At 34.2% G+C, this 23,146-nt stretch overlaps 3 protein-coding genes across 6 annotated transcripts; all 3 read left to right on the top strand.

The window, feature by feature from the left end:
- Positions 1–3,153: 3,153 nt before the first annotated feature.
- LOC129292697 (protein trichome birefringence-like 11) lies at positions 3,154–7,446 on the top strand. 2 transcript variants are annotated; one of them, XM_054930299.1, is made up of 4 exons: positions 3,154–3,885; positions 5,413–5,802; positions 5,897–6,055; positions 6,801–7,446. In XM_054930299.1, the coding sequence occupies exons 1-4, from the start codon at positions 3,440–3,442 to the stop codon at positions 7,141–7,143; spliced, it is 1,338 nt and encodes a 445-aa protein (XP_054786274.1). In that variant the 5' UTR covers positions 3,154–3,439; the 3' UTR covers positions 7,144–7,446. The 2 variants fall into 2 exon arrangements, with proteins under 2 accessions (XP_054786274.1, XP_054786275.1); XM_054930300.1 differs by having other exon boundaries at positions 6,787–6,996.
- A 2,145-nt stretch (positions 7,447–9,591) lies between these two features.
- Positions 9,592–15,411, top strand: LOC129293978 (NEDD8-activating enzyme E1 catalytic subunit). Its single transcript, XM_054932141.1, has 9 exons — positions 9,592–9,819; positions 9,933–10,096; positions 10,361–10,563; positions 11,383–11,615; positions 11,693–11,755; positions 11,847–11,903; positions 12,476–12,597; positions 13,563–13,680; positions 14,657–15,411. Exons 1-9 carry the CDS (start codon positions 9,718–9,720, stop codon positions 14,942–14,944), a joined length of 1,350 nt encoding a protein of 449 aa, XP_054788116.1. The 5' UTR covers positions 9,592–9,717; the 3' UTR covers positions 14,945–15,411.
- A 1,367-nt stretch (positions 15,412–16,778) lies between these two features.
- Positions 16,779–21,592, top strand: LOC129293872 (3-dehydrosphinganine reductase TSC10A). 3 transcript variants are annotated; one of them, XM_054931991.1, is made up of 4 exons: positions 16,779–17,001; positions 17,105–17,919; positions 19,634–19,781; positions 20,352–20,784. In XM_054931991.1, the coding sequence occupies exons 2-4, from the start codon at positions 17,386–17,388 to the stop codon at positions 20,651–20,653; spliced, it is 984 nt and encodes a 327-aa protein (XP_054787966.1). In that variant the 5' UTR covers positions 16,779–17,001; positions 17,105–17,385; the 3' UTR covers positions 20,654–20,784. The 3 variants fall into 3 exon arrangements, with proteins under 3 accessions (XP_054787966.1, XP_054787965.1, XP_054787967.1); XM_054931992.1 differs by adding an exon at positions 21,198–21,592 and having other exon boundaries at positions 16,783–17,919; positions 20,352–20,642; XM_054931990.1 differs by having other exon boundaries at positions 16,779–17,919.
- The last annotated feature ends 1,554 nt before the right edge of the window (positions 21,593–23,146 follow it).

Raw genomic sequence — 23,146 nt, 5'->3', positions numbered from 1 at the left:
GGGTACCAATAGACTTTAAATGAAAAGTTTAGAGATAAAAATAAAATTAATCCTTGTAAATATATTAAAAAAATGCAAATGACAAGACAACTCATATAATGATCATTAAACATGTTAGTGTCGAGGACAAATATGACCCGCATAATAGCCACTCATGGACAAAAATAACCTAATGTTGAGCTCGGATACTCGTAAACCATGAGGGTAAAGTTCAAAGGCAAAAGTGACTATTAACCCTAATTCTTCTTAAGTCCCTTAGGACATTTTTTGACATTAATGATTTTTAATTAAATGACTAAAATATTCCCATTTTAAAATAGAAAAGTAACAACTATGGCCACACAAAAAAAGTAAATATCTATAATTATTCTAATTTAAGTAATGACTACCTTTTTTTAATAATGACTAGAATAGAACAAGCAATTATAATTTCACTTGTGCAAATTTTTTATTCACTAAAGTCCAAGAGTTGTAATTTGTAAATATCTCAATTCAAACGATGATTACTTTTCTTTTAATAATAACTAAAATAGAATAAGTAATTATAACTTTTCCTATGTCAATTTTGTATTCAATAAAGTCGAAATGTTATAAATATCTATGATTACTTTAATTTAAATAATAACTATTTTTTTTCTAATAATGACTAGTATAGAATTTCAAAGGCAACTTTTGTTGTGCAAATTTGTGATTCATTGAAATCTAAGTATTGTAAATATTTGTTACTATTTTAGTTTAAATATTGATTACTTTTTTTTGACAATAACCAAAATGCAACAAATAATTACTGTTTTAGTTTAAACTAAAAGTATTTTAATCATGTTAGCAAAAATATTAATGTTAGAAAAAGTCTCTAGGGATTTAAAAAGAATTATAATATTTAATAAGATTTTACTTTCATTTATATATTTTAAGAAAATTTTTATACTATTTTTTCTACTAATTAAAATAAATTTAAAGAATTAAAAGATTCACAATGTCGACCAGATAAACAGAAGTAAAAGAATCCTTTGGCGTTGGAAGGAGGCTTCTAAAACAAAGGATCAGGCGGAGGCGGAGGACTGGGAGGGGTGATGGAGTCAAAATGAGGACCCTCACTCACGCTCTTCTTTCTAGTGCGTTACGCACGTTCCAATAACAACACGCGTTACATCCCACTCTCTCCCCTGCCAACGTCCCTCGCCACCCTCCAGCTCCCTCCACATTCCCCACGATCCCCACTTTTATACATACATTACTCCCAGAACAGGCTTGGCTTCTTTTATTTTTTATTTTTTAAAATAAATCTCTGCATATGAAAATTGGTCGGTTTTCATCCGGTTCACGGATTATTGACATTGATTCTCCAGTTAAACCGACTAGTTCCTTTTCCATCCGAGATTTTATGCTCGTTACATTTTTTTATTAAAAAAAGGTCAAAGTAAATATTTAATTTTTTAAATTTATACAATGTTTTATTTTAATCTCAAAGTTTCATTACATTTTAAAAAAAATTAAAATATACATATAATCTTTTAACTTTACACAACATTTTATTTAATCCCTTAACTTTATAAAATATTTTTTTAATTCTTTAATCTTAATATTATTAGGTTTATCCTAACAAATTTTCACATTAAACTTTTAAATATTGAAAAAATAATTTTAAATATTGATCTATTAGGTTTAATTTTTTTCAAAATAATAATGATAGATATAAAAAATAATCATTTAAAACTAATGATATTAGGATTAAAGAACTAAAAAATATACTTCCTTTGGTCCTAAAATATAGAATATTTTGTAGTAATTAAATTATTTTTTTAATTTTATTTCTTCTTAATTAATGTGAATATATTTAATGTAGTTGTATTATTATTTAAAACTAATAGCAAAAATGAAAGTATATTTCATTTTTTTATGATATCAAAAAAATTAATTTTTTAAAATACATAAAATAGTTAAAAATATTCTATATTAAGGATAAGAAAGAATACTTCATAAAATTAAAGAATCAAATTAAAACTTTATATAAATTAAAGAACTAAAAGTATACTATATTTGAAAAAAAATCTTGCATCTTCTTAAGTTTGTGTTTTATGGAAGAGTATGAGATATTGGGGTCTGTTTAAAACTATTTTTATTTTATTATTTTGAGAATTAATGTTTTATAAAACATGTTTTAAAAATTAAAAAAATAATGAAAATACGTGTTTTTTTTTCATTTTTTGTTGTTCTCCAGATGAGAAATTCCAGAATGCTTAAAAAATATTTATATTTTTTTAATTCTTCATAACAATATTTTTTTAAAGAATAATTTTTTAAAATATGTTACTAAACAGATTTTTATTTTTGTTTTTGTTTCAAAGAATAAAAAATTGTTCCTAAAACATATTGTCAAATAGACTCTTGTTTCCAAATAATTTAAATTCTTACATACATGTGCAAAACTTAATAAGTTGTCCGTAATTTGATTATGATTTTATATGTCAAATCTAACTTAAATTAAAGACAACACATTATATCAAAATATATTAATTGATGGATTTGATAATAATTTATAAGTAGAAATAAAATGAATATAATATTAAAAAAGGAATAAATTTACACACCAAGATTGAGTAAAGGAAAATGCATTCAATTCATTTTTAAAAATTTGAGATTATGATTGAAGATTTAGTAAAAAAGATTAATTTCTCTCAATATGAGAAACTAAGCCTGCATTTAATATAAAAGTCAACATTCAATCTTTTTTCATCAAAAATTGTTAGAAATTTTGTTTTACCCGAATAATCAAGATCTTTCAACTGATGGATGGTAAAGATAATATTAAAACTTGGCTTTGAATCTCTCAATTGAATCTTAATTGAACAATATTAACCATCATAATGGCGTCGGAATAATTGAAATTAAGACACATGTTTATTTTTTTAAAAAAACATAAATTTGTAACTATTCTAATTTCTATCCAGCAAATTGGATCACAATCTAATAGTCAATGTCAGTTAATTTTGAAAAAAGAAAAGAAAACCTTCTCCCCAGCCATCCCTCTTGCATACCAATTCTCTCTCTCACTCAACAAATGAAAAAATATGGCAAGGAAGGTATAATATATATATATATATATATATTATATGCAGCCATGAATGGTCCTTTGCTTCTTCCACACCCATCTTCTCCCGCTCTCTCTCTCTCTCTCGGACCTTTTAATTCATTCCTTCATCATTTAATGATTCATGATACTGACCTACCAAGCAAAGTAATCCAACCCAAAAAAAAAAAAAAAAAACGCTTCATTGCAATTGGGGCTGCCATGAATACCGTATTGCTTGCTTGCATGCCACACCTCTGAATCTCCCTCCTCTCTTCCCAAGCTTCCATCTTTCTTCCTTCTCTGACCACCGTCAACGGTCATAGCCATATCCATATTCTTCACTTCTCAATCTTCTTCTTCACCCAAATGTCTAAAACCTCCTTCTTCCATGACATTGAAGCCATGCCAGTGTTCGAAGCTTTCAGGAGGATCAAACGTCAGAGGCTGTTCGAGCCGTCTCTGCGTGTTTTGGGTTTCTCCGCCGTCGCTGCTTTTGTTCTTCTTTCATTCTTCTGTTTGGATTACAGAGATTTCGCTGGCAGCTTCGGGATTTCGGGTCGGACCCAGCGGAGACTTCCTTGGGTGCAGATGAATGGGCCAGAACAACACCACCAGAGAGTTGAATTTCTTGGAGAACATGGTAGTGATTGTGATTTGTTTACTGGAAGTTGGGTCTGGGACGAGAACTATCCATTGTATCAGTCCAATCATTGTAGCTTCCTCGATCAAGGATTTCGCTGTTCTGAAAATGGACGACCCGATTTGTTTTACACCAAATGGAGATGGCAACCCAGAGACTGTAACTTACCCAGGTTGGTGCCTATCAAACAATATCCCATTGTTACTGTTATAATATTGGTGTCGTGTATTCATGTTTGCTTAGAGATTCATAAAATGTGAAATCAAACTTGATATTTGAAACGCCGTGCCGTCCGATCAATATTCCGGCGGCCACTTATGGGTTTATTTCCCATTACTGTCAGCATCGTCAGCCAGCTGAGAAAACGAGAAAATGAGGGGAACAAGTCATATTGTATATTGTTGGCCAAAAAAAAGAAGTCATATTTGTTAATTTGAATGAGGTTAAAAAAAAAAAAAAGGTAGTTGTCTCATCTATCTATTTGGCATTTGAAACCAGTATGGTTTTGGATTTGTCTGACCCATTCTTCTCCGGCATCTTGAAAGTGACCCCACGGTTGAATGGCCATAAGCTGCTCATTGTATTCTGAACATTTGGTGAGGCAATGAAATAATATATATATATATATATATATCGATTCGTATGTTAGTCTTTGATATTTTCAATTTGTGCTAGTATTCGTAAGTTAATCTCGTGGTCATAAAAGACTAAAGTGAAATTTCGATCCTGTTTGTCAAAGCAATTGATCTCATTGGCTTCCGAGTCATTCTCACTTGTGAAGCCCCATACCATCTCTTAAATTTTTCCGTCATTTTCTTACCCTCTGTTTCTTTTCTTTTCTTTTCTTTTTTCTTTTTAATAAGTAATTATCAAATTTCAATAAAAAAAAGAATTAAAATAAAAAATTTCTAATATTATACTAGGAAGGCGAGTTCAAATTAAATGTGGTACACTCCTATTTTTCACCCTCTTCTTCCTTATCCATCTTTTCCACCTGCCCTTCATTTGTGTAAGAAGTCGTTTTCCTCCAATTATTACGTACCTTTGAATTAGACAATACTTGCCAAGTAATGGTCAAAGTCCTCGTCGTCGTCGTCTTCTTATAAACATTAACATAGCAAGTTTGTATCTGCTCGATAAAAATCAGAGACTATCATCTTCTCAAAGCTTCAAATACATGAGAGATCGAAGCCATAATGGATGTCCTTTCTTTGTCAACACTAATATTAATTGCAATCCTTCTTTTATCCTAACTTGTATGGATCAGAGCTCAGAAAAAAACACCAAACCACACAGCCAAAGGCATGGTAGTACCAGAACCTTTAGGAGCCTTGCCCCTTTAATTTAGAAGAGTAATCTTTTATTTGTTGAAGGATAAACATACATGTTTCAATTTTTTTCTTTTGGTTTTTAACTTCTTGGTTGTTAGCAAATAGAGACAAATTTACATCATTAACAAATAGAGACTCCAAAACTTGCAGAACTTAAAGCATGAAGTCTAGAATCAAATTCACTTGGATCCATCATTCTGTCAACAGAAGGATGGCACCATGTGATGTAATATGATTAGATTAAGTTGTGTGTTGGTGCCAATGAACATTTGCCTGTCAATGATACCAATAATAATGACAATAGATTATGGCATTTGATAAATGTGATCACTGACTCTCTTTTCAATTGAAACACTTACAAAAACCAGATTTAATGCAACACTGATGTTGGAAGGACTGAGAAACAAACGGCTAGTGTTTGCTGGGGACTCAATTGGGAGAAACCAATGGGAGTCACTATTATGCATGCTGTCTTCTGGAGTTGCTAACAAGAAATCAATCTATGAAGTGAATGGCAATCCAATCACAAAGCACAAGGGGTTCTTGGTGTTTAGATTCAGGGACTACAACTGCACTGTGGAATACTACAGAGCTCCATTTCTTGTCCTGCAGAGTCGCCCTCCTGCTGCGGCTCCTGAAAAGATAAGGACAACACTGAAATTAGATCAGATGGATTGGAACTCTTTGAAATGGAGAGATGCAGATGTTTTGGTTCTTAACACAGGGCACTGGTGGAATTATGATAAGACCATCAGAGGGTAATTTTATGTGCTGGCATTGAAGTAGACAACATTAATCAGAGTGGCTGCATTAGGTGAACTTCACATTTTGTCGTTGTATTTATTTCTGCAGGGGTTGTTATTTCCAAGAAGGTCTGGAAATTAACTTGGATGTGAGAATAGAAGATGCGTTTAAGAGGTCCATCAAGACGGTGCTGAATTGGGTACAAGAAGCTGTAAATCCTAACAAGACCCAGGTCTTTTTCCGCAGCTATGCCCCTGTGCATTTCAGGTTTGTTTGACTGCTCAAATGACTTGTGACTCCAACACTTTTCTTGACTCTGAAGTTCAAATAAAGACCAGAATAGGATTGAGTGGGAACAAAAACACAAAAAATCAATCCCATACACACGATTGTGGTTGTTTCACTCTCTTTTGAACTCTTAAGAATTTTATAACTCGAGAATTCTGGAATATCCTTAGTCCTTTGCTAATACAATATACTTCAGAACATGAGTTATTTAGCATCAAGGAGGACACAACTTCCTGAATCATGTGTGGACAATTTATCATCTCCTGTATCCATACTTCTGGGTAGGTGTCAGAGGTACCGTCCTTCGTTTTAACCTTCTTGGACAGCATAAACCCGCTACAAGAGGAAATATGTAGAAGTGATCTCAGACCACTCTTAGCTTAGTGAACTTTTACAAAATGCCATTTCTTTCATTTTTAGGACATTTTTTGTTGTCATAACAAATTGAAACATTTTGAATACCATTACATCTTCTAAAGAAATCATGTCAATTCAGGTTTGTTTCCATAGCAACCAAATCCTCTCTGTAATTGCTACCCAACCCCTCCTTTGTCTCTCTAAGACTCAATATTTACCTCGCTTTCTTAAACCCTTGGATAGAAGGTGAAGATTTTCTCTGCCTGAATGAATGACATCTTTCACTATGCTTTTTTCTGAAAGAAATGACAAATTCACAGTTACATAAGTCATCTGAAAGTAAAGTATACCAGTATTTATGATGCAGGGGAGGGGAGTGGAAGAAAGGAGGAAAGTGTCATGTGGAAACACTTCCAGAGCTAGGCTCCCCCTCATTGGTGCCTAATGATAACTGGTCTCAATTCAGAGTAGCCAATGCTTTGTTATCATCATCATCTGGAAATGGAATCATGAAGCTGAAGGTTTTGAATGTAACCCACATGACAGCTCAGAGGAAAGATGGGCATCCATCTCTCTATTATCTCGACCATGATGTGGGGCCTGCCCCTCGTCATCGTCAAGATTGCAGCCATTGGTGCCTCCCTGGTGTTCCTGATGCATGGAATGAGCTGCTTTATGCACTCTTCCTGAAACATGAAGCTTCTTCTTAACAGTCCCAAGTATACTATGATTCACAGAGAAAGCCTTCAAATTGCTAACATTGATTTAAAAGAGAGACAGAGGTCTCAGTTCTTATTTATAGACATCAATTTTGGGATAGAATTTGTAGGAAGTGGGAAAACAGAGATGGGCTAATTATCAATTCTTTTTGTACATTGTGTATTTAGACACAGTTTTGATGAAAGATTGATAAAAGGAAAATATTTCTGGCATCAGAATGTTTTTGCTAGTACATTGTAATTACAGATTGTTATTCATTATCATTAATCATCAAAGATTATTCTAATTCAACAGAAATGCGAACTCAAATCCCACGACGAAGCAATGTAACAACCAGGATTCGAACATTAATATTATCAAATGCAGGGAATTGTCCATTGGCTCAAATTTTTACCGTGATGAATCGAGCACGGACCTCAGAGTCTTCTTGATGAAACAAACAGTCGGAAATTTTTGGAAGAATCTGATTATGGATTTTGAACACAAAAAGGACACAGATAAACATCGAAACAGCCAACTTTTATGTAAAATAAATTGCATCGGCCTAAACAAGGGAAAGAAGATCAAAAGACAAACAATCATGAATCTCAGATCGCCTTTACGGCCACTGTTTGTGAGGCTCGGTAGCGACGCTGGAGCTCGGAATCCTGCTTCAAAAAGCCAAAAAAAAAGTTTCTTTTCTTTTGTTTTTTTTTTAAAATCTAGTTCAGTTTTTTTTTTTTGCGCCAAAAAATCTTTTCCGATTTAATTTGTCCTAATTTTTTTTATATGACTGCGGTTTATAACACCTTAGGCCATGTTTGGTATAATGGAAGAGTTTTTAATGGAATCGGAATCGGAATCGGAATCGGAATCGGAATTGGAATTGGAATTAGAATAGAATTGGATTTAAAAGTATGTTTGGTATAATGATGGAATCCTGATATAATTTTAATAAAATATAAGTATTTAAAATAAGAAAAGACTAAAGTGTCCTTTTTAAAATTAAAAAAAATTATATTGGAGGAGAGAGAAGGGGCAAATTGGAGAAAATGAACCATGGAATTGGATTCCATGATTCATATGATGGAATCCAATTCCATCAAATTTCCTTGAATCCTGATTCCAAAGAATCATAATTATTGCATACCAAACACACATGTTAACAGATTCCATGTCCAATTCCATTTCTTTCTCCATGATTCCAAACTACCAAACGGGGCCTTAGATTTTAACTCCTCCTTCATGCCATTGATGAAAACACCCAAGAAACAGTGTTTTTGCCAATTTTCAACTCTTGCAGTGCATTTAGCAAATTCTAAGCGATATTCCTAAACATTCCCCTTCTGTTGTTTTTGTTTTGGTGGGCACAAAACACTCCCGTTCTGTTTGATGCTACAGAGATACTCATGAATTTTGAAATTTTGCAGGGGTACAATTTTCAAGTAACACCTTCACTAATTCATTCAAGTAGAGGATTGTTTGTTTTATGTTAATAGAAGGAGAGAAATCACAAGCATTTGTCTCTAAGAACCTTAATGTAGTATCAACTTTCAAGAATTTAGAAGCGTGATAATATCAAAAATAATTTTACACTTTAAAATTTATAGCTGTGAATCTCCACCATCATATTTGGAGAAATTTATTTTAGAAGATGGATGATAATAGAATGGAATGGGTTATGAAAATGTGGGTTTGTGAAATCGGTACGTTCCATGGATCAAAAACTCTAATGCCAAAAGATTCTCAGTTCTGCTTGAAATTTCAGATCCCCTCTTTTTTTTTTTTGTTAAAAGAATGATGTCTTTTAAACCTGCAACTATGAGAATATACATTTGGTTTTTTTTTTTTAAAAAAAAAGACAATATATGGGATGTATGTTCTCGATACCTTTATCCCACTCAATCTTATTATTGCCTCTCTTTAAAGTTTAAACTTTACAATCTAAGAACTACAGGAATTTTAGATTCATTTGTAAAGCTCATCCTGGGTGAATAATCTTTGCTTATTACACACACATGGATTCGAAAGGGCTAACAACTTTATAGCAAATAGCCTATGATCTGACCCAAAGAAAGTAGAGTTAATGATTGAAGCTCTTTCATATGAAACAATCTATTATAAATATCTTCGAAGTATATATTTCAAGCTATTTTCACTATAATACATTAAATTAGACAAAAATTGTTTAGAATGGTTAGTTATGTTTAAAACATGATATAGAATGATTTCTTTCACAAAATAGCATTCACATTAGAATATCGAGATGTCTTGTATCGGAGATGTTTTTTTCTAGGGTGATTTTTTTATTAATAAGATTGGAATTAAGTGTTACTAATTATATAAATTTTATATTTTATAATTTAATAATTTATAGAACAAATAAATAAATAATTCCCTCCCCTGAAAGTATGACAAAAACGACGTGTAGTTCGTCCGTTCACTGCATCGTCTCGCTTCGCTACACGGCTATATCCCAAGAGCGTGAAAGAAAAGCTGTACTATACATTCCCCCTAGTGGGTGTGAAATTCTCCGCGGGGTTTTTTTTTATTTTCATCGGAAAAATCCCAATAGAGCGACAGCAATGGCGGATGCCTCACTGCAACCGAGTCGATCGAGGGATCTTGATAAGCTTCTTCTCAGGCCTGGTAATCTTGTTGGTCCCAGGTTCGAACCTGGCCCTGAGGTACTCGCGCTCTCTCTTTCTCTCTACTTCACTTCAACAACTTGCACACGCTAATTTTAAGTGTGTTTACTGTCTTTTGGTTTCTTGCACTGATTTACGTTGGTATGTTACAGATGAGAGATGACCTTCAGACATATGCCAGAGTGTTAGTAGTAGGGGCAGGTGGGTTGGGATGTGAGTTGTTGAAAGATTTAGCGCTGACTGGTTTTCGGAACCTAGAGGTCATAGATATGGATCGTATAGAGGTTACTAATCTCAATCGTCAATTCTTGTTCAGGTAGAATCCCTTCCTGAAAGTGCATATCTTTTTAATAGATGTTTTAATTTGTTGCTCTTCTAAATACTTGTCGCTGGGGAGAAAAGGGGTCTTTGATCCTGGTTATATCGGATGAGCTTGTTTGTCACCTTTGACTTTGTGCCTGAGATTCTAATTATGATTCAGCTGCTGGCTTTTACTGTTTAAAAAAAAAAGCTTTTGAGGGAAGGTAGTTTCCTTTGCTTCAACTTGATGTGAACTTGGTCTGCGACATTATTATTTTAGACTTGAAGATGTTGGCAAACCAAAAGCTGAGGTAGCCGCTAAGCGTGTCATGGAAAGAATTAGTGGTGTAAATATTGTACCTCATTTTTGCCGGATTGAGGAGAAGGACATATCTTTTTATAATGATTTCAACATTATTGCCCTTGGTCTTGATTCAATTGAAGCTCGTAGCTATATCAATGCTGTCGCTTGCAGTTTTCTAGGTGCGTATTCCTTCCGCCTTATGTTGTACAAAAGAGTGCATTCCATTTGTTAATTTTTTTTCCCCTTTTGATTTTCCCAATAGAAAATATCAGTGAGTAGGACAAATAAAATTATGCTTGAATTATGATACAAATATCTGATCTAGAAGGAAATAGAGCCCATATAACATGTATACTCATCTAATCCATGCATAAAAGATGGACTTATGATTTTTGAACAGAAGTTTTTAGTAATACTTATCTTAATAGGCATTTTGGTGCTGCAAAGCTATTTAGACATCAAGAACTTAATCCTTCTGGTCTGCTAGTTATTATGTGCTTCTAATTTTCCACAAATAACAGGATGGAAGAACTTTAATTTCTCGTGTGATGTGAATTACTTCTTTTTTCGTATTTTTCATGAGCCAATCTTTTACAGGCAAAAGATGCTTAGTTTATTCACTTTTTGTTTAATGCGTATATGTATATTGGATAAGAGTTAGTGCAATTCCAATGGGGAACTCATTTTTGCAGGAAGTAAACGTCATGCTTATTCACTGTTTTTGTGCATTAATTCTCACTATAGTGATACGGGTACTAGGATTTGTTTTTTTTTTTTTTAAATATTTGCAGCAGACTTTATCTTTTTTAGTTTTGATTCCATAAACTGTACATTGATGTTGATTCCGATATATGTATTTTCCTTTTTTAATAAGGGGATTTTCTTCTCCAGTCTTTTTAGCCAAAGGCTATTAATTTGTACTGGCCATTTCTAGTAAAATTCATTACTTTCTGTTTATGTCAATATTTAATTCCATTTCTTTTTCTTAATTAATCTAGAGTATGATTCTGACAATAATCCACGGGAAGAGACTATCAAACCTATGGTAGATGGTGGAACTGAAGGTTTCAAGGGCCATGCTAGGGTTATCTTGCCGGGGATCACACCATGTTTTGAGTGTACAATCTGGCTTTTCCCACCTCAAGTGAAGTTTCCTTTATGTACCCTTGCAGAAACCCCTAGAACAGCTGCTCATTGTATTGAATATGCTCATTTGATTAAATGGAATGAGGTACTTCATTGCTTAGTTTGTTGTTGCTTCCTTTGTTATATCCTAAAGTTAATAATTAGTGAATTTATGATTTTCAGGCTCATGGTGGAACAGCATTTGATCCAGATAACCCCAAGCACATGAAATGGGTCTACGATGAGGTAGCTATGGAAGTGACTTTCATTATTTGTTTTCTGATTTGCGTGCAATTTTGGCTAGTTTGTGAAAAGTTTTACCATTGATATTTTGTAGGCTCTCAAGAGAGCTGAGCTCTTTGGCATTCCAGGAGTTACTTATTCTCTTACCCAGGTAACCGAAATGGCTCTTCATTTTTTTCTTCCAAATTTTTTTACTTATTCCAGGAGTTTTTTCTTGACGTGAGTGGTTTTGCCTTTTGTCTTTGCTGAGGGCTTGTTTGGGAACTCTTGAGATAGCCAGGTTGGGGTTAGTTCCAACTCACCATTGTTTGGAAGTTATAACGTTGTTAATGAGTGGGTTAGGGGGGATTTTGGAGGAGAATATTTCAGTGTTCCCTAATTCGTATTTTCTTTTAATATGAAGAATAAAAGCAAAAGTGTGATCCTGATAGGGTAAATGTGAAAAGAAAAGAAACTTAAACCATCACAGACCCCCCAATTTGGAGAGTTCTGGAAATTAGGGTGTGGATCAGGCAAGGATGAAACCTATCCTATCCCACCAAATCCCATTACTTGTTGACATTGAAGCAGTGACTTGAAGATTTTCCCTATCCTCACCCAATCCTTCCGAACAAACCCTTAGAATTCCTATGAATTGTTACATACTTGTGTTTTTTCCTTTTTTGGCCCTTGTTATACTCGGAGTACATTTTAATTACCACTAAGCATTTAATTACTTTATAGGGTGTTGTGAAGAATATCATTCCAGCTATAGCTTCCACCAATGCAATTATATCAGCTGCATGTGCACTAGAAACGTTGAAGATTGCAACAGAGTGCAGCAAAACTCTGTCCAATTATTTAACGTATGTACTTTCTTTTCTATGATATTTGCTATTTCTAATCTTTGATCCTGCTTTGGTCATCTTTTCTGCACTTATACACTTTATATGGGATACATGCTTGCAACATAGAATATTCAACGTGAACACAGAAAAACATTGTTTTTTAAATAAATGGCTCATGGAAAATAAGACTAATGGAGATTAATTGCCTGAAGCTGCTTAAATTTATGCATTGTCCAGGACGTTCGTCTTTCTTTATCATTATGCTTGAGTTTGTTTAATTATAATATTAGCATAATTTTGAGTACCTGATCTGCTATGGTTGTTAAGGATCAAGTTATTCTAAAAGCTTTAGTTGTGAGGGAAAGGCCCATGAATGATTTTATTGACATACATATAACATGCCTCCTTGTGCGAAAAGCTGTTGGGCTTCAACAACGGGCAAAAAATCGTCTTATTCCTTTTTTGGGAGCGAGAAGGCCCATCAATGAATTTAGTAACATATCTCTGACGACGGTGATATGCCCAACTTTTCATGTATTGAAAGCAAGACCTCTTGAAATCCCTAACCATTACAAGACCTCTTGAAATCCCTAACCATTACCAGATCCTTGCTCAATTGTGTGCAAATGGCCAGTGTTACATAATTTGTGCTTTTTTTTTTCTCTGCTTTTATTATCCTCTCTGCCAATCCTATTTTGCATGACTAATTTCACTTGAGGTCCTCTAGTTTCTCATTTTCCTGACAGATTTTAAAGTTTTTCTTTTTAACTTATGCCTTAGAACTTGTGACTTGTGCTTCTGATTCCTAAAGTTTCATCATCTGAAGTTTGAAACCACAATGCTCAAAAGGACAAGCATGGATTGTTAATATTTTTACACATACAAATGTGTGCGTGCTCACTTGATATGCTTGTTCTTTTTTGGATTTGATACGCAGTATAAAGTATGAACGTTGTTTACTAATTAATCCGAACCTTATGTAGGTATAATGGAACAGAAGGCGTCCATACTAAAGTCACAGATTTTGAGAGGGATAAAGAGTGTCTTGTATGTGGTCCTGGTGTACTTATTGAAGTGGAACCTTCAGTCACTTTGCAGAAGGTTATTTCTCAGCTCTTGATTCCTGAACCTATATTAATTAGAAATTTAGCAGTTCAATCCAATTATTTTATGTTTGTCTATTCTTGATGTCTTTCAAGGGACTAGACCAACAATATATATAATGAAACTGGAACTACCATGTCGGCTTGGCTGCAGTTTATACAGTCATACCTGGTTGTGAATATACCTCTATTCCTCTCTTACTAAGGCCTTCTTTTGCCATTATCTTTTTCATCTAATACTATGCGTTTTAAAATGCTGTTAAACTGGAGTATTTGAATTTCGATATTTTAGTGTCTGCATTTTGCAGAGTAGCTTCTTGTCTTCTTGTTAGTTCATTTGACTCGGTGCCCTTGGAAGAATTTGCAAGATTATTTTGGGGGCACACAAATCATCTTCTTGTCAAACCTTCATAGTTACTCAAGTTTTTTAATGCTCCCATTTATCTTTTCTCTTTCTTTTGTCTTTCTTAACTATTGGCTGTATAGAGAACTGTCATGCGAGGGGGTCCTTAATAGAAAGCAAGAAACATTCCATTTTTTGGGGAAAGGACCATGGTCTGGATCTTCAGCATGAGGGTTGTCCCCTCTTTTACGTCGTTTTATACAACAACAACAACAAAAAAACCTTGTCCCACTAGGATTGTCCATATCCAAATGAGATTTGACAGAATTTTATGTTAATTGTTGAGAGCTTAACACAACTCTCTTCCTTTATCCGGGCTAGAGATTGGCTATAAAACATAGGTGGAGTTCCTTTATGTCATTTTATGAAGGAAAATATTCTTTCATCAACCAGATAGTTTGCATCTCGACTCTGAATTAAAACAAGGATCATGGGCTAATAATGGTTACTTGCATTATTTTACTAGGTTGAGTTGTTCTCTTATGCTGTTACGGGTCTTTAGGCAAATGATGTTTGATTTATCTTTGGCCTATGCCCTTCTAATGTGCTTTAAATCTTATTGTGGCAATAGTTCATTGATCTTCTGGAAGAACATCCTAAGTTGCGGTTATCACGAGCCAGCGTCTCTCACCGGGGAAAGAACCTGTACATGCAAGCCCCCCTTGTATTGGAAGAAATGACTCGATCCAACCTGGGCTTAAATCTTTTTGATCTGATGGGCAAATTATCCAAGGATATTGTTCACGTGAACGGTACAACCACCAAGAATGACCAGAAAATCACCTGTCTGAGAAAATTATCAGTTGTTTTCAGGGGAGTTGATGGGGTTACAGATATGGACACAGCTGGAGGAGCGTGACTTTGGTTCAGGGCTATACAAATATGAAGGGTTTAAGATTTAAGAGACCACGGCAGATTACTAATATTGGTGAGGCAGGGAGAATTATGAAAAAGATCTGAGTGTTATGGCATTTATCCGTAAGAATCAAATAACCACTCAATATGGCTATTCAATTCAAAACCAAATGATCTAAATAACAATATGGTTTGATTATTTGGCCGTGTCAGATGAAATTGAGGATGGGCCAACTTCATGAACTTTTACAGCACTTGGGGTTGGAGATTTGTTGCCCGCTGGATCTCAGGCTTGGCTTACCGGCAATTCCTTTTTATCATATGCTTAGTTAGATTGGTGTAGATCAGTTCCACTGGGGATTTAACTTTTTAGCTTTTATTTTCTTTGAAGTGAGACGCCTCTTTTTCTGATGTTTGTAGTTTCACCTCAATGGTTTTCGAGAGAATGAATATACTAAGCTACTTTTGACACCCATGCTATTGGAATTCTTAAACTAGAACGCAAATCAGATAAATTCAGCATGTAGATCCCACGACACTTGGGAACGAGAATTTGCTTTGCTGGTGTAGTTCCTGGATTTATAAAATTATAAATCAAATAAAAATTCAAATTTTTGTAGTTATAATACAATATTAGTAAGTCTTATTTTATTAAGTAGGGTCAGTTATGTAAATTGTACAATGATATTTTACCTTATTAACGGCTAAATTTATATATATATATATATATATATTGTCAATCAAAAGATTTTGTTCGAAAACCTCATTGAATATTTTATTTGATCTTCTTCAACTCTTGGTTTGAACTATCCATTCCACCCTCTTCATAGTCACCAGTGCCTCTAATGAATTTTTTTTTTTAACATATTCAAATTATCTTAAATGATATTTTTACTATTTTCTATTCAATAGATGTCAATTTTAATATATGTTTACACATTTGTTTCAACATCTTTATATCTGATATTTCATTTTATGTTCTAGTTATTCCATTAAAATCTAACATTTACTATTATAATGTCATATAACATGATCATTGAGCATGTAAGAGATAGATTAAGCAACATTAGCTATGAGTTTTCAAATTTTATGTACGGATAGGCTAATTTTTGTGCCCAAAATCTTGCTAAATATGCTTTAGCTAGTGTATGTAGTTTTTGTGCTTTTAATCAACCCCTATCTATTTGCACAAAGGTGGTACATGATAAGAAGAATAGACTATGTATGAGAACTAATTGTTTTTGAATATAGTCTCTTGTATTATTAAAAAAAAATGATCTCAATAGTTTGATAAAATTTTTCTTTAAATTTATTAGGTGCTTTGTTTTTATCACAAATAATTTCAGTAGCATTTTTCCATTTGAATAACCTAATTTGCATTCTACATGCAACATTCATATCAATTTTAATATTATTTTATATAATTACTTCTAAACATCTAAACTTTTTATATCATTTTTTAAAATAGAGGATGTACTCCTGTTCTACTATTCCTCATGCATATGGCTTGTTATAAATTTTAAATTTAATCTTGATAATGAGAAATTTTTTTAAAAACTCAGCCTTTGAGTACATAGAGATAGAATCACGTTCGCCATGCATAGATTGGTGCCTCATCTGCCCACTCCCACCTAATATTCAATCACAAACTCCGAACTCAGAAGTGATGGTGACCACCAAAGAAACCTCCCACATATTGAGAGATATGGTGCCATTAGATCGCCTATATAATAATGAACAAGAACCGCTTGAAGCTTTTATTTTATTGGAAGCTGAATAGGAACCAGAAATAAAAATATCCCATTATTTGATTAAAAAAAAATTAACTCATATGTTGGACACTCTCTTAATTGCTGGGTCCTTCCTCTCCTTCCTACTTTTTCTCAGTCTGTCTTAGCTGAATCAATCATTCAGAATCCTCATCTTCATCACTCTGTGTTGCTGCCCCACCACCAGACTCTGACTCTGAGAATCCGATGATGAAGCTAACCAACGCAACATGTGCTTCATGCCTCGAGCTTAATTTCTCTCAAGCTCCAGCTCATTTTTTTTTCAAACCCAGTAATTTCTGGGATTTCCCTTTTTTTTTTTTTAACTGGTTTACATTCGCCTCCAATATGATTATTTTTTGTTTTCTTCTTACTAATTTTCTCGTATATTGCAGACATTGGGAGATTTTGTAATTTTAAACACATACGAACATTGGCTCGGAGCTTATTATGGCGCCGTGAATGATAAGTGAGATTTCATTGTTAAAGAGAGCCCACAAGCCCAAGAAGGAGAGAGAAATCCAGGCCACATGTTCGTTGTTGAAACTTTGACCAACAGTTAAATGAAACAAAAATTGGTTCAATTTTATTAATCCCAGAAGAATCGCCTTGGTGGTGCGGGTGGAGTGAGCTGCATAATTCGCAACCATTTCGAAGATTTCGAAGCGAAAGAGAAATGGCGGTCGTCTACTTTGCTTTCTTCACTCTCCTCCTTCTGCCTCCTCTTGCTGTGCTCATTCTCCTGTACTTCATCGTGCGGCCCCGTCCGGTGAAAATCCCGATCAAGAATCGCCACGTGTTCATCACCGGGGGTTCAAGTGGGATCGGTCTCGCCCTGGCCCGCCAGGCTGCGGCTGAGGGAGCTCGCGTCTCGATCCTTGCTCGTTCTGTGGATAAGCTCGAGGAGGCTAGGAATTCGATTCGCCTCTCTACCGGCATTGATGTGGCCGTCTACTCCGCCGATGTGCGCGACTACGATGCCCTGAAACGTGCCGTTGATGAGGCGGGGCCTATTGATGTGTTGATTGTGAATCACGGGGTGTTTTGGGCCACGGAGATCGAGAAGCAGGAATTGTTTGGCGTGAAGTTCATCATGGACGTGAATTTAATGGGGAGTTTCAATTTGATTAAGGCTGCGTTGCCGGCAATGAAGAACAGGATGGACCGCGGACCTGCTTCTATTGCTATTATGTCATCGCAGGCTGGTCAGGTATTGTCCTATACTTCGAAAAGATTATGGTGTTTCATTATCAATTTTATTTATCGTCCTAAAGCGATCTGTGTTTGTGAGATATGGGATTTGAATATGTTTCATCGATACAATTGCTTTGGCAAACTTCTAGAAATGGCTGTGATTTCAGCTCGCTATCTAAAGCGGATTTGGATTCGAACCAAAGATGTCTTGATGGGCATCCTGTAAACGCTTACTAGGATCTTGAGCTTGCCCTGCTAGAAATTTGATTAGCATGGAATAGCAGGCAGAACTCAAAATTTTTAAGCCTGCAAACTTAATCTTACGTTTATGTGTAGACTGACTATCAAGAATGCTTTAAATTTTCATTCATATAATCACAGAAATTTCTGTCGAGTTTTCCTGGAAAACGGGATATACTGGAATTGTACAATCAATTAAAACAATCACATTTTGGGTGTATCAGTCAAGAGCTCCACTCTCTGACACAAAATCCAGTCAAAAAGTGCTTATATATCAAAACTGATAGCAACTCCCTGCTTGTGGTTTCATGAAGCAACTAACTTGATTGCAAAGCATAGTATTATACACCAAAAGAAAAACAAAATTAACATATTCAACTCACTAGAACAAGTGCTGGGCTTGGCACTGCGGAGGTGACTTGATTTATAATGTTGGAGTCAGACTTAGGAAACATTGCACTTGAAAACATGGAAAAGAGGAAGTGTGAGTTATGAGAACCCAATGAGTAAATAGCATACCAGGAAAACTGAAGGATGGCAAGCATGACACCTGTTTTTTTTTTTTTTTTTATAGAAAATCCATAAAATATCATGGTGTCAAAAGTCAAGAAGTCTGTATGCTTCAATAAATCAATTAATCAACAAAAAGTGTTTTACAAATTACAACATTTCACTTGGGGTGGAAGTTTTGAAAGAAATATTATGGTTCCGGACAACATTTCAAAGAATAAGCAAACTGAGTATAATGAGTTCAACTACCAAATGCATAATAAATTTATAGGACTGAGTAATTCTGCATCAGTTGAAACAAGCATCAAAATAGAATAAAACAAGTTTAAAAAAATATATAATGATAACATTTTCAATTTCAAATTCCTTTGAAATTTCACTGTCTGGGGGACTACAACCAGAACAGCTTGTATTGAGCATGCAGATCATGTTGCTAACTAGCCTGATCTATTGTGATCGCTCAGATCATGTGGGGAAAATATAAATAGCCAGATTTGTTGCGAGCACGCCATTAATGAAGTAAATCATGATCAAAGGGAACTTTGCTTGGTATTATCTCTCTCTATCACATCTACTGATCCCGAAAGGCAGCTAGCATCACCTTACCTTCGTTAGTTGGGGTTCAAGCCATGGTGCAGTAAAGATCAATAAAATTGCTATTAGCACCTAGCATTTCATAGATAAGTCCCTGCTAATAAATATCACAAATGAGTATGAAGTACATGAATTTCATTTCATCAATTCATTGGGAAATTGGCACTACCGTGTAGAATATTTTCATGCTCATTGCAGGCCCAAGATCATACCACCTTAGAGTATCTTACTTAACAGCTTCGAGGACAATAGAGATACATAGTTGATTGTTTGAACATATATGTTAATTTTTCTTGCCTCGGATTCTAAAACTGTTAATAAATCTATAACTTAGTAGTATAAAGTTATGTATCTGTTGACATGAACTTATTTTTTTTTTTTTGTAGGTGGGTATTTATGGTTATACAGCTTATGCTGCCAGTAAATTTGGGCTTCGTGGTCTGGCAGAGGCACTGCAACAGGAGGTTATAGCAGATAACATTCGTGTTTCTCTTATATTCCCTCCAGACACAGACACTCCTGGTCTATCAGAAGGTATTGAATAGTTCTTGAGTTTATTTATTTAAATACATCATTTTTGGTAACTCATCAATATTCATTTTGTAGTGGTTATGAGTTAACTAGCCTCTTGGATATCATCTGTTATTTGTTCAAGCTCATCATGGATGTGAGGAGCCGTGATCTAGAGATCAGAATACTTTAATCCATAAATAGAATGATTTACTACTTAGAATCTCAAGATGATTGTCATTTTCTTGGCTAAATATTTCCTTTTGGTGGGCATTGATAACATAGAAAATTCTGTTTCTAATTTCCATTATATATGAGCGAGTTGTGGAATCAGTCTTGACGGGAGTAGTATATAGCAAGAGAATGCTCATAACACATGATACAGTTACTGAATATAGGGTTCTGTGTATTCTTAGAGTTACGATTTCATGGAATTAGAATGTCAAAATGTGTTTCTTTAGTATGTATTGTGTATAAGATGTCTGATTATTCGATCCCTTGGAATTTCTTTCTTTCTTTCTTTCTTCTTCTCCAGTTTTTTTTTTTTTTCCCTGTAGTGAAGTGTATTGATAAACTGAAACATGCTCTTTACAGAAAACAAGAAAAAACCACAGATAACCAGTTTAATTGTGGCCTCTGGCGGTTTAATGAAAGCTGATGAAGTTGCTCGGAGGGCATTAAATGGCATAAAATCTGGAAGCTTTTTCATCCCCTGCAATCTTGAGGGATACTTGCTGGCCTTAGCAACTTCTGGTTTTTCCCCACAAAGCTCGTTCTTGATGGCATTTGTTGAGGTTTTTGCTGCTGGAATATTACGCATTGCTGTACTATTCTTCCAGTGGACTTGGTACAGAAGTATAGAGAATTTCCATACCCAAAGACGTGGTAAGTGTTAGACAAACTGATATATCTATGAAGGGATAGAAGAAACATTCCGTCCTTATCTTCTAATTTATTTAAACCCAAGTTTCTATCTCAAATATGCTAAACTTCTTTGGTTAATATTAGAGAACTTCAAATTTGCTTGCTTGCTTATGTAATTGTTAACATACGATGTTAGGGCATTAAATTTTTTATTCGGGATATAAAGTGAAAAAATAAAGTCAACTTTCTTCTTTTAAAACTTTTAAAACCTTGCAAAATTATAATTTCCTGAAGATTGTTTGAAGGAATTAACCTTGTGCTCTGGTTCAGTCTTCATGCACTTGGAAAGGTTCGCTATCTTATTTCCATTTAGTTATTGATCTGAACCTGCCTTCCCCCCACCCCACCTCCCCGGTTCTTTTTTTTTTATCCCGGGTTAGAGAAGAACCGTTTGTTTCATCACTTGGAAAGGTTTGTTATAAAATGATCAATGTTGCCTGATGAGATCATTTGCATACAGGATAACTGATCCTGTTAAATTTCTCACCCCCCCCCCGACCCTTTTTGTTGTTGTAGGCAAATAGATGCTCTTAGGAGGATTCTTTTCACCTGAGTTTCTGCTATCATAGCTGCCCTCATCAACTTTATGATGGTGTATGGTCTCCTGAAGTTGCTAAAAATCTACTATGATCTCCTGAAGCTTCTAAAAATCTAGAAGCTGATTCAAATCACAATCCTGCTACTATACTTGTGATATTTTGATGAATTGTTCTTCTATCAGTTTCAGACAATCCTCAATGAGCCGAAACTCGTCCCCGTGGCCTGTTTTCAGGCATGTGATAGCAGATAACGGGATATGGTTTTGTTCCAGTCTTTTAACGTCGAGACTATGATTTATCAATTATGATAAACGAGAACTCATTAATTTTGTAATCAGAGTCAAAGTCAAATTCAGGTTGATGGTTTCCTTACTTTACTTACACGAGAATAAGGTATGCGTGGTTGGAAAGGTAGGTTTAGAAAATAGAGGGGAATGGTAAGGTGATGAAAGTGATTTTCAGTCTAGATGGATGCAAGTCGCATGCAACAGTCTTTCATATGTTATAGTGGACTATTTTGAGATAATTTTAAAATAATGTGAATGAGAATTATATGGCGCATAAAGTGAAAAGAATGGTAGTTTTAAAGGAGATCGTGTCACCGGCAGTGAATAACCACAAGATATTTACTCGTGACGTGGTTTTCCTTTTGCCTGTGAGATCCCACCATAGTAGCAGAAAAAGGGGTTTTTTTTTTTTGGGGGGGGGGTGTGGGATAGGGAAATGGCAATTGGAGGGGGTGGGATGGGTAAAAGTGGCATAACATGATAACAAGCAGAAGCTAGTACAATCCAACGGAGTTGGAGGGGGTTCAGAAGTACAAATTAATCTGTCATTAAACTTTGATTTTTAATTTATAATGGAGGTACAGTGATGAGAAACTGCAGAGAGAAACCAATTCCAACAGAGGTAATGCAGTTGAGAGATTCAATGAAACCAAATGCCGTTTGGTCTGTGAGTTCCAAAGCATTCTCTATCGTTCCATACAACAAGAAAATATATCTTATTTGATGGGATCGATTCTATGAGTTGTATTATATTATTGTGCTTTATTTTTTATCAAATTTGTTGGTATATTGTTAATTAAAAAAATCCTAGTCAATAACTTTCGCAAGTGTCTTCTTTAACTTTTCTCTACATCTTTTTATAGAGATTAAAATTATCTATTTCACTTTTCTCGCTAATGTCTCTTACAGTTTTGTCTATATATGTCCAAATAATTTTAAATAATTTTCTATCATTTTTTTTTCAATAAATGATGCACATGTTCTTTCGTATATTTTCATTTTGAATTTTATTTTTACGTGCATTCCCACGTATTTATCTTAACATTTTCATATGCTACTCCAACTTTTTTCTCCTATCCATTTAAAGCCTAATATTTACTATCATAAAATATAATTTGTCTTATAGTAATTCAATAAAACTTTCTTTACGTTTATGAGGTACTTTTCAACTACAAATAAGTTTTTTTCAATTAAACTCCTGAACATTCCAATCCATTTTTCTATTATGTTAAATAATGACTTTCAAATATTTTAACTTTTTTATTTGAGATATAATTTGATCTTTCAATTTTACTTTCAAATTATTATTGATTGACCTTTTATTAAATTTACAATGCAATATTCTATTTTATTTTTACTCAAGCGGAAATCTTTCGTCTCCAATATCATCCTTCATAATTCAAGTTTGCAATTAATCTCTTCTCTTATCTTTATTATAATGATTATATCATTCACAAAAAGTATGCACTTAATCTCTTATTTTATTTTCACAATAAAAATTATATCATTATCTATTGTTTCATGTGAATTTATATTTTGCTGTCACAATTTTTTTGGTTTTTGTTTTAATGTTAGTCATGTGTTCACTCTTAACAAAAAACAAAAAAAAAAATTAATGCACCTAATACAATGATGATGA

Source organism: Prosopis cineraria, unplaced genomic scaffold (assembly GCF_029017545.1).
Source record: "Prosopis cineraria cultivar Desert tree isolate PC_DT_omini unplaced genomic scaffold, ASM2901754v1 PC14, whole genome shotgun sequence".
Classification (NCBI taxonomy): Eukaryota; Viridiplantae; Streptophyta; class Magnoliopsida; order Fabales; family Fabaceae; genus Prosopis; species Prosopis cineraria.
Note: the sequence above shows the minus strand (reverse complement) of the source record. Positions and strands in the feature narration are given on the sequence as shown.

Coding starts and splice junctions, on each gene's coding strand:
- LOC129293978 (XM_054932141.1), top strand. CDS start 9,718: ATGGCGGATGCCTCACTGCAACCGAGTCGATCGAGGGATCTTGATAAG. Junction 10,097..10,360: donor AATCGTCAATTCTTGTTCAG/GTAGAATCCCTT, acceptor TTATTATTTTAG/ACTTGAAGATGTTGGCAAAC. Junction 12,598..13,562: donor ACTCTGTCCAATTATTTAAC/GTATGTACTTTC, acceptor AACCTTATGTAG/GTATAATGGAACAGAAGGCG.
- LOC129293872 (XM_054931991.1), top strand. CDS start 17,386: ATGGCGGTCGTCTACTTTGCTTTCTTCACTCTCCTCCTTCTGCCTCCT. Junction 17,920..19,633: donor TGTCATCGCAGGCTGGTCAG/GTATTGTCCTAT, acceptor TTTTTTTTGTAG/GTGGGTATTTATGGTTATAC. Junction 19,782..20,351: donor CACTCCTGGTCTATCAGAAG/GTATTGAATAGT, acceptor TGCTCTTTACAG/AAAACAAGAAAAAACCACAG.
- LOC129292697 (XM_054930299.1), top strand. CDS start 3,440: ATGTCTAAAACCTCCTTCTTCCATGACATTGAAGCCATGCCAGTGTTC. Junction 3,886..5,412: donor AGAGACTGTAACTTACCCAG/GTTGGTGCCTAT, acceptor TACAAAAACCAG/ATTTAATGCAACACTGATGT. Junction 6,056..6,800: donor TATGCCCCTGTGCATTTCAG/GTTTGTTTGACT, acceptor TTTATGATGCAG/GGGAGGGGAGTGGAAGAAAG.